Source organism: Aptenodytes forsteri, unplaced genomic scaffold (genome assembly GCF_000699145.1).
Source record: "Aptenodytes forsteri isolate BGI_AS27 unplaced genomic scaffold, ASM69914v1 Scaffold88, whole genome shotgun sequence".
NCBI lineage: Eukaryota > Metazoa > Chordata > Aves > Sphenisciformes > Spheniscidae > Aptenodytes > Aptenodytes forsteri.
In genome coordinates, this window is record NW_008795948.1 from 619,805 (window position 1) to 631,204 (window position 11,400).

Below are 11,400 nucleotides of genomic sequence, written 5' to 3' on the forward strand. Positions count from 1 at the left end.
TTTGTGTATTATTATTATTATTATTATTAATATTATTATTATTATTTTATTTCAATTATTAAACTGTTTTTATCTCAACCCACAAGTTTCTCTCACTTCTACTCTTCCAATTCTCTCCCCCATCCCACCGGGGGTGGGGTGGGGTGGGAAGGAGTGAGCAAGCAGCTGTTGTGGTGCTCGTTGCTGACTGAGGTTAAACCACAACAGCACTATAAAACCTGGGATGCAGGGCAAAGATGGGACCTGGTTAATCTGCACAACTGATTTTAAAATAGATTTCTTTAAACCAGCAGTGATTTTGCAGGTCGGTGAATTGTGGCTGTAGTGGTAGTAGTGACTCCACTGCTCACTCGGCAGAGGGAATCTCTTGCCGAGTGATGGGATGGACCTTGGATGAACAACCTGTACGGTAATCTCTCTGGCCATCACAGTTAAATGTGAGAGGGATTGTGAATCAGAGCCCAGATCCTCCCTTAGAAGTAATGTTTATTTCTTGAGTGATTACAACGCTCTAAAATTTCTTACACCAGCTTTTAACATGAAATGCTAGGCAGTGAGCTGAACCCTGTCACTTAGGAGCAAATGAATTGGGTGCTGTCTCTCAACAGGATGGTGAAGTGATTGGGATTAACACCTTGAAGGTCACAGCTGGAATTTCTTTTGCTATTCCTTCAGACCGCATCACCCAGTTTCTCACAGAGTCGCATGACAAACAAAGTAAAGGTAAGGTCAGCAAGAAACAGTGACATCTTCCAATTATTATCCTGATCTATCGGTGAAGTGCCAAAAGACACGGGCCTGGGATGCTGTTACTGAAAGGAGCAGCATTATTTTACAGTATAGAACACCATGGACTTGGAAATAGAAAACAACTTCACAGAGGTGGGACAGACATTTTATTACTCAACCCCCCAGTGAGTAGACAGTATCTGTATAAACCTGGGAAAAAGGGCCTCTGAGGATAGTGAGGACACGGATGAGTCAGTATAGTCTCAAATGATCTTGGAACAGATGGTGACTTGTTCAAGGAGTCTTATCCTCCTTTTTCACATATTGTCCAAGCAAGAGGGAGATTAAGGTGTACTGTGGAGAACAAGGTAAAAACTTTTAAAAACACCTATCCATGGATGGAGTGTAGTGTGTGCACTACCAGTGGATGATCTTTATTTTGCCATGGTCATCTATGTCAGTGCTGTATAATTGGATATTGTGAGACACTCAGACCCCAGTGGAAGAAGACTTGTGTACTCATTCCTGAAGAAATACATGGGGCGGGGGAGGAGAGGCAGAAAAAAAGAAAGGCCTCTGCAACAAAGAGCATATAAATCTAAATATACCAGCAACTGACAACTGCAGTACTCTGGACTTTTTTTATGTGCCTGCCTCATATCTGTCACACTGTACTAGGTGTCATACTATGTGCTGCACAGCCAAAGCTGATCTAGTGATGCTTCATCCAGGCCAAACCTTCCTTTCTCTTTTGCTTGCCAATTTATCTGTCCACACCCTACTCATCTTTTATCATGACTGTTGGCTGCTGCTTCTCTTGAATCTTTTTGATATTAATCTTGTCTTCTACTGAGTTCATCCAGTTGCTGATGCCAGGGTTGTTTCCCGACACCATTGTCCTCTTGGTGTTCTCTCAAATACCGTTATTGCAGAAACTTCCCTTAGTCAGAGGTTTTAAAGTTATGCATCACCTTGTATGTTTGAGACCGTCACAATTCTGATGGGTCCCCTCATCTGTGTTTTGCTGAATTCCCCAAATAAGATTATTTTCACTTGGTGATTGAGGTGTGTGTGGGGGGGAGTTGATGAAAAAAGTTAATTATGTGCTGAAAAGTACATTTCAAAGTAGCTGACATAATTTTGTTTCAGCCAACAAGTCAAAAAACCTATTTATTCATCCAGGTTACTAACTGTTTGTTGGCTTCTGAGAGAAGCAGGTCTGTATCATTAGCGATGTTACCCTTCAGAACCAAACTGCTCATCTCAAAACAGGGAGGAGTGATGGCTCACCCTGCAGACATGGCTCTAGAGGCATGAACACAAGCCTTGTGCAGAAAGCCCACCATCTGCCAAGGGGTTCCTGGTAGCTGGGGCTGGAAAGTCAGTGAAGGCTAGAGATGCCACCACTGAAATCAACCATTTTGCTCCTTCAGACACCTCTGCCTCCAGGGAATGATGAACCCGCTGAGCCCAGCTAGAGGGCCTAGAGATAACTGCCTATGGAACCCTAAGAAAAAAAAAAGGAAGTTTCAAGTTTAGCTTGTGATTGTGATGTACTGTCTGATTATTTTTCACCATTCTCATTATCCCCTAATCAAGGGAAAAGGATTCATACTTACTCTTAGCATCAGTGTGACCGCCATTGATTGGCATAACCTGGGCACAGGCAATTTTAATTTTTTTTTTATTTTTTAAAATTTTTTTGCTTTTGCTTGTCTGAAGTACCTCTTGTACTTTTGCTGCAGGCAGAAGAACAGTCATTTAAAGCCCTTGATGCATAGAGAAAGAGAATTTCTAGGAGATATTTTCACCATATTTGAGACTTACTTTGCATTTTTTAGGCCTTTAGTAATAGTTTTCAGGTTTGTTGTATAGGCGTTATTTGTTGACATAAGGAATTTATGTAAGCAGGATTTTTGGGATGTTTTTATCATGTTTTCTTTTGCTCCAATTACGTTTCAGTAGTTTCAGTGGGATCCGCCCTTATGGTACAATTAGGTCATAGAAATAAGTTTAAGCGTATTACCATTTTGCTGTAAATATCATAGTGCCTGAAGATGATAAAATTCCCTTAGGAAACCTCTCTTTCCAGATTTACTCTGGCACATAGGAGATACTCAGTATATTTTTTAATAAGCTTGCCCTTAGTCTTTTAAATCTCAGTTGATCAGATAACTACCAGTTTTATATAGAAGGCATGTATTTTTGAAGTCCCATCCATTGTATATAACTGCAAATATATGATCTACTGAAGTACAGGAGCAGAGAGGGGAAAAAAGAAGGAGAGGATGGCATTTGAATGAATTATTTCCACTGATTATTATTATCTAAACTTTCTATATTACCTAATGCATGGGTAATACATAATAATACCTAATGTATTTTTTACCAAAGATTTACCACACTCTGCATAGAGATATTAATCTGTTGAATGGTCTGAAAGGCTTTGCTAATTTTGGATTTATCAGTAATAATATTAACCTCCTTTGATAGTTAGAAATTCCTAAACTGGTGCATGAAGTTAAGTGTCTCCATCTATATCTCAGTTTTAACCATCTGTGTGTTCTGTCTTTACCTCTAGAAGTCATCTATATACTTAAGCATTGACTGATTTTTTTACTTCAGTCTTTTGTTAGTATCCCATAGGAATTTCTCAGTTTCAGTCTTGGCTCTGCCATCTATTCCTAGTTTAGACTTGAGCAGAACAGTAAAACTAGAAATGTTCAGACATGGATCCTCTAGGATGGAAGAGAGTAAGTTAGCGATTTGACAAAATATTAAAGAGACAATCCAGCCTAAGAGGTCAGCCTGGCCTCTCATATAATGTTAGCAGAAAAGTGAATAAACCTTGTTTCAGATGAGCAAGGAGAAGTGGGGCAGTTCTGCATTGGCCACACCCAACAAGTCATTTATATGAATCCTCATTTACATCCCCAGCAGACTTTATTAGTTGTGTTGAAACTATATGATTACCTATGTATTTGTATGATTATTACTGATAATTATTACCAATAGTCATGAGGGCTGCTTAGGAGGTGTGCTGAGTATAGATTCAGACTACTGATTAAATTCAGCTATACAGTTTTTATGGAAGGTACACTGCACATAATTCAGCATTATAGACTTGAGCTGTTTTCATGGTTTCTGTTTGGCAGTGGAGTATCTTTCTTAAATGCTTTCAGGACTGCTCAGGCAATCTGCAAGACGATCCAAGTCCAAAAGGAGTGAGCAGAGAAGTAGGAGTTTTGCCTGCTGCTTGAATAAAAAGTGCAGGATTCGTTTCTTCACTCGGAGATCTTGGTGATATCCTGGCCCCACTGAAATCAACTGCAACGGGGATACTCATGTGCCAGAGTTACTCATGCCCATAGGAGTCTGAGTGCCTGACCCCTTAATTTGGATTTATCAATTCTTTTTGCCACAGTTTATAAGTCATAAACACTCGTGCCTTCAGCCTGTATTTATCTGTCTGGTTTGTATCTCTACTGTTACAAGCATCAATTAAAAAAGAAAAGTTTAACAGTAAAGCAAATGCTTTCCTTACTGTGGAACAGAAATCTCCGTAAATAGTGAACTTCTAAATACTTGGGGTCAGCTGCTTGTGACTTTCTATTAACACAAAACGGATTTAAGTTTAAACTAGTGGTTGAGGCTGGTTTGCTTGACTTTGTACCACTGGAATCAGTGTTTAATCTGGCCTGGTATTTACAAAAATGAAATGCAATTTGAATATCTCTCTCTGTTGTGCTCTGCTCCAGCTTTAAGCTGCGATGGTTTCACATTTGTTCAACCTGATTGTTCCAACATATTAACCTTCTTTTAACTACTGCTGGGACTTCACCCTGGTGACGTGCTTCTTAGATTTATGACCTCGCTTTATTCCAGTTCTCCTAATTATTTTTTCTTCTGCCTCATGATTGCACAAATTGCCAGAATGGCAGGTTTTGAGACTTTTTATTCACAGAGCAGATGTAATATGACAGTGGTAGTTCCAGGTGCCACATACTGTTCTGCCAATGTGACTTAACCCTGACGTCAAAATGCGTATCCTTTGGGGATGGTAAAACACTGCAACTGGTTGCTTGTGCCTGTTCAGTCTCTGCTGATACTTCTAATAAACTGGACAATTATATTCCCTCTAATCATTGTTGATGAAAACTTTGGGTTTTGTGCAAGATGTTTGACTTGGGTTAAATTGAATGGAATGGACTAGTTGTGATTAAGTCTGTAGTTACCAGATACTTTTTTTTCCCCCCAAAGCCTTATTTTTACGTGTATCATTAGCCACTGGGGAAATAATTCCCTTTTAGATCAGTGGCATTTCTGCTGTGGTTTTTCATTCTTGCCCAATCTCCTCCTTGCTGTTTTGTTTCTTCCAGATCAGTTTCTTTTGTCCCTTCTTTCATTTTAATTTTTCTTTCATGTAAACATTCCTAACTCGGCCCCCAGCCTACGCTTTGTGCTTTGCCTATTTCTGCATCACACAGGCCATGACCAGCAGCAAACTGTTTAATGCAAACAGTAAACTGTCATCAGAGAGTCTGTCATCTATGTGTCTCATGAAGACAACATCATTTAACTGTCCACATTGCAGGGATGGGGGGATTATTTTCAGGTGGGAGAATTATCATGTTTGGTTATTTTTAAAAAGTGAAAACTTACATTTATGCCATGTAGACTAGAGAAGCACTAGTGAGTGCACTAGTTCACGGCCATGCCCAAAGTTTTTGAGACTTCAATTTTGAGTAATTGGACTTCTTCATGACACTCTTACTATAGGTGGTTTTGATCTCATTAGTTTCACTTTAAAATAGAGGAGAGCCAGAACATTTTAGGAAAAAGTAGGGATGACAGTTACAGATGTACGGTTGTTCAGAGTGTAGTAAATCCAACGTTTAGTAGTCAACATTTCACTGACACTAATGGGAATATTGGACATGTGTATGATTCAGGACTAATTCCTTTACTTGTAACTATTTTTCTTGGACAGAATAAGAGTTAGAGGAGACTGTGTACATGTCCTTTTCAAACTTTTTCCTCACATGAGAACATGGAGAAGCTCAACGAAATTGTGAAGTAGTTATGCTGGAACAAGTAAGGGGAAATACTGCTTCATACCGGATATATCTAACTACTAAAGCACTCGCTTCAGGAAGTCATTAGACTGTATTTTTTTCATAAGACAGCTGTGCAATATCATGACTACTAAAAGCCAACTACAGAAATGTGGTGCTGTTCCTAAAGGAGTGAATTTTCACCATTTAAAATTCTGTAGAGTCCTGGCTAATCATAGAATAGTTTGGGTTGGAAGGGACCTCTAAAGGTCATCTAGTCCAACCCCCCTGCCATGAGCAGGGACATCTTCAACTAGATCAGGTTGCTCAGAGCCCCGTCCCACCTGATCTTGAATGTTTCCAGGGATGGAGCATCTACTGCCTCTGTTTCAGTGTTTCACTGCCCTCAGCGCAAAAAAAGTCTTCCTTCTATCTAGTCTAAATCTACCCCCCTTTAGTTTCAAGCCATTCCCCCTTGTCCTGTCACAACAGGCCCTGCTAAAAAGTTTGTCCCCATCTTTCTTATAAGCCCCCTTGAAGTACGGAAAGGCTGCAATAAGGTCTCCCTGAAGCCTTCTCTTCTCTAGGCTGAACAACCCCAACTCTCTCAGCCTTTCTTCACAGGAGAGGTGTTCCATCCCCCTGATCATTTTTGTGATCATTTTGGTTAAGGTCTATGAGGTTTTTTTAAAACTTGCTTTTCATTCTTTGGGGTAGAAATAACAAACCATTTGCATTAGAATCAGTGTGAGTCTCTTGGTTGTCCTTTCTCTGAAAGGTGGAAATTTTAATTTCTTTAAATCCCATTTCTACATTTTAATGAGAACACCATATGATTAAATTCTCTTGACGAGTTTCAGATGAAATGGTAGTTGGTTATGAAATTTTCCATTTACTGAAGTCATGTGACACTATAACAGAGACATTTTCCTGAATTTCCTGAAGGAATACTCTTATGGAGAACTCTTATGGAGTGTAAATGAGCTTCTCTCTTACCCTCACTTGCAGGGAGAGAGATTGTCATTCTGTACACCAAGGCTAACCAAAATAAAAAATGACCTCAGTGTAGATGTGTATGATTTCCGTTTAGTTTTGTTAAAAGCTGATACATCCTGTTTTAATTGACAGGTATTTTTGGTCATCAAAGTAGTTATTTTTGTCAGTGTTCACCTAAATTTCTTAAGTATCTTCTGTGTTATTTTCAGATGGGAAGAAACGTTTCATTGGCATCAGAATGCTGACAATAACACCTGCGTAAGTATCTTAGAAAGGTAATCTGTATGATCATGCATACAAGTTGTGGTCAATAGCGGTTCAGAACTTCATTCAGCTTTTATTACAAATCTCCAGAGAATCCAGAATTGTGCGTTAGCTTGTAGGAAGTCTGCAAATATTTTAATGATATTGGTGGAATATGTGTTCTGAGACCTGGAAAATCACTGTCAGTCATGCTCTAAATACTGATAATGGTAGATGCCCTGTTGCTAGCTGAGGGAAATAAGGAAGAGCCTGAACACTGATTTTGGTTCTTGACGAGGATGTCTGGAGTTACACCAGGTTTTAGATGACATTTAAACAAGCTGTTGCTTTCAGGTGACCGTGAGTGCCAGTGACAGATTAGCTGCCTGAGGGTTTGGCGGTAGTTTTATCAGTGCCAGTGGAGGCCATATGATGTGAGATTTGGTGCCTAACCATTAACTGGAAAGAAAGTAGTTGCTAAAGTGCAGAACTAAAGCTTCATGCCTCCATGTTAACAAAGCCAGAATGTGGACACCCTCCTCCAGTTCTTTACTGTCTTTTCTCTCTCAAATTGCTTTCTGTCTTGCCATTACCCGGATATATTCTGGGATAACAAATGAGGGCTCTTATGCTTGTGTTAGTTCCCAGCAGTAGGCACGTTTCCAATGTGGCAGTAGACTACAAAATTAAACAAGACGATTTCCAGCTGGGGTTGTAGTAAAGCCATCTTTGTTTATTGAGTTACACTCTTGCAATCCTTCCCAAAGGGTCAGATCCTCAGCTGGAACAAATCAGTGTAACGGCATTAACATCACCGGGCCACCACCTATGGAGAGAAACTCAGAATGTTTCTCTACGTAATTGTGAAGTGAACATGATGTGAGATTTTACTGCTTTTGTGGCATCTAATGAAGCAGTGTAAGATGTCTCCAGGCCTGTTTTCAGGAAAAGACTACTTCCCCTGGTGTGTTTGCTTTAGTCGTTTAATTATTAGCTTCCTAAGTACAAAATCAAATGAAGTGAAGCTGTGTGCAGCCATTTTGGCTTGCTTTCCATCTGAGGGATCCCAGGTTTTCATGGCGGACAGCAGAGTAATCCATCATTAGTTTAAAACCCTTTCTTAATGGCTTTTAACCCACACTGTACACAGACCTGAAATGATGTCATCTCCTCAGAAATGAGAGGATATTTTTAAAGTCTCTATTTTGCAGCTGGTTCCTGTCTTCTTTCTTCGGAAAGGGATACACAAACAATTCCTCAAGAAAACTTGAGGAAGCTGAAGTTTCCTTGGAAAACTCTCACAGTTCTGATCTATCTGATGACTGAAGTTCTCAAAAGTTGTATTGTTCTAGATAAAGACAAATTAAGAATGACTTGCAAAAAGAAAGAAGCAAAATCGCTAGCAAATTTCTGCCCCATCACCAGCATTAATTCTTTGGGGCAGGAATATCTTTCGTCCCTGTACAGCACCTAGGACAGAGAGTGCTACTGTCCCTGTGCTCTCTGTGGTACTGTCCCTGTACTCTTCTACAGTGCCCTCTGTGCTACTGCTACAAATAGGAAAAGTCAGGTTCTTGCAGGAGATGTACGAGACCATTAAATAATATAGCAGGTTTTGCACAGGTAAATAGTTTTGGCTCTTTTAAAATCTATGTTACGTGTTTTAATCCAAATTCAAATCCCCTACATTCTTACCGCAAGAACAAGGGGCAAACAATTAACTGTTAAGTCATTCATTTTTGCTCACAAAAAAATTGAGAATAAATAAATAAGAATTTTTGAATGCTACTGCTTTTGTAGTGGAATCAAATGCTATATAATTTCTTTTAGCTTGGTGGAAGAACTGAAACACAGTAATGCTGATTTTCCTGATGTCAGAAGTGGAATTTATGTACATGAAGTTGTTCCAAACTCACCTTCTCATAGGTATGTAGAGCACATTATTTTCCTCACGGTAAATAAATCTCCAAATAGATACTAGTAGGTAATATTTCTATTTATATTCAAGTACTTCCTCGTACCAGTCTTGATTTGTATTTAAACAATTAAAAATTTTGTCTTTAGGTTAAAAAAAAAGTTAAAAATATTTGTGCTAAGATTCTACTCACATCTACAAAAGTGAAATATTTCAATATCAGAACTTTTTAAATGACATTATGAAACACTAACAGTGCAAATTTAAATAACACCCCAAATACAATGAACCAAATTTTGTTTCTGAAAAGTATGTTAAATATTAATAAATAGAAACTTGAATTGAGTTTAAATAGGAAACAGGATAGCATTCACATAAGACATTGTCAGAGCTATTATCTGAGACAATGCTTTATCTTAGAGGAAGAGCCTATTTTACAGAACAGTTGGAAAATAAAGACGACACTTCTAAATATTACTTCAGAAATTATTAAGAAAATGCAAAGGCAATAAAAGCAGCTGTTCTGGATTACATTTGAACAGCAAGAGAGAAATAATTTATCTGTAGTTCAGTGGGTACACTTTGCTTGTCTTGAAATTTTGAGAGTGGTTTAATTGCCAATGCTTAAAACACATACTGGAGAGATAAAAGCATGTTTGCAAACGGATGGACTGGAGTGAGTCAGTCATGGCTAAAAGTCTTTTCTATTTCCCCTTTGCTGTAGTTTTCTGGAAGACAAAGAGAAAGCTAGACTACTTTTACTGTTGGTGTGTTCTTGCTGGTTTAGAAGAAAATCCTCTGTGAAATAATGCGAGTCTGATTTTGCATTTAGCGAGTACTACCGATTATTCTGTCGCAGTCAGAAGGGTGGAATTTCCCTTCAATGGAAACTAAAACAAGTAAAAATTTATCACATCAGCCAAAGAGGTGGTGAATAGTCTTTGTACTTTTTCTCTGCATAGAATGCATACTTACTGCCTTTTTCTTCTTGTCTTTGCAGAGGAGGGATCCAAGATGGAGATATTATTGTTAAAGTCAATGGGCGTCCTTTGGTGACTTCCAGTGACCTGCAAGAGGCTGTGATGAATGAATCACCTCTACTACTTGAAGTTCGAAGAGGAAATGATGACTTGCTATTTAACATTGAGCCTGAAGTTGTCATGTAAATAGAATTGAGGAAGCTCTCACCATAATTAAACTCACTTATTCTGGAACACTAGATACCTCCTTTACAGCTACAGTAATTATACTTCCTGTTGACTAATGACAAGGTGGACTAACTTAATTGCCTGAGCCATTTCTGTACATAGTAGCTAGAATGAATTAAATTATGCCATTTATAGAAGATTTAATTTTCAAAGAAATTTAAGAACTGTGTTGTTCTGGGGAGGGGGAGGAGGAAAACAAATTTTGCGTAGCTGGTAGAAATGGGGTCCACTTCCAGCTCCTGCAGGTTCAGAGCAGATTCAGTTCTGTGTTTTGAAAGATGAAAATACTACTGGAAGTGAGGAAGCGTGCCGAAAAGGGAAATTATTCTTAACCTACAGTCATGGCTGCAGCAGAACCAAGCTATTGCAATGCACAATTGAGCTTTTTTTATATAACTTTTTCAATGTGAAACTAGTATTGGCAGAGCTTGTATTTGTTCTTACTGCTTGTATGCTACATGTCAATGCAGGTAGATTAAATCTGTAAATATCGAAAGGAACAAAAATGGTATCAGGCTATAGAGTGTTACACCTAGGTCATGCGATTTTGGAATATAGTAAATGATTCTTATAGAATTAATGCCTTATTATATATAAATCAAAACGATGTGCTGAACAAAGTTAAGTTTGAGAAAGTGCACAGTTTTTTAAGAATTTGATACAAATTAGTTTTGCATTGTACTGGTAAGCTTTGCTGTAAAATTGTTATACTACTTTTGGCTTGTACTGTGTATGTTTCTACTGTAAGGAGATTAAAGTTTACACAAATAATGCGTTGGTGTAAACCTCTTTAAAGAAGTATGTCTCCCCTCCCCTTTCTGTCAGACTGGAATAGACTCTCCCAAGAGAAAATTTTCTTACAGAAAATTGGGCCCTGATGTTATGAAAACCCTTTGCAGCCCTATGGTATAATTATTCTACCCTTATTTAGACTATGTTTAGAAATGCTTTGCACACAAGTCATTTATTTACACTTTTTTCATATTTATGAATTGTGTTTTGATGTCATTTAGAGAGAGTCTAGTTGGGATCCTGTTGTCCTCAATTCTGCCTGTAGGTGACAAGAAGCAGAAAGGAAGCACTATTAACCCTGTTTTACAGCTAGAGCGTGGGAGACTTTTATGTGATAAACCCAGGACAGAAATTGCAAAGAGCTAAATCCAGATCTCCTAGGTACCCTAAACCACACAACTATCTTCTTTCTTAGCGAATATTGCTACCGTTCCCAAAGAGACAGAGGAGTGTCTCTATCTGG

General features: G+C 38.6%; 1 protein-coding gene across 1 annotated transcript in view; it reads left to right on the top strand.

The window, feature by feature from the left end:
- Positions 1-10,908, top strand: part of HTRA3 (HtrA serine peptidase 3) — a 27,348-nt gene extending 16,440 nt beyond the window's left edge. Inside the window, 4 exon segments of the mRNA XM_009285372.2 lie at positions 609-723; positions 6,989-7,037; positions 8,853-8,948; positions 9,938-10,908. Of these exon segments, the coding sequence (XP_009283647.2) occupies positions 609-723; positions 6,989-7,037; positions 8,853-8,948; positions 9,938-10,103 (426 nt within the window). The 3' untranslated portion in view covers positions 10,104-10,908.
- The last annotated feature ends 492 nt before the right edge of the window (positions 10,909-11,400 follow it).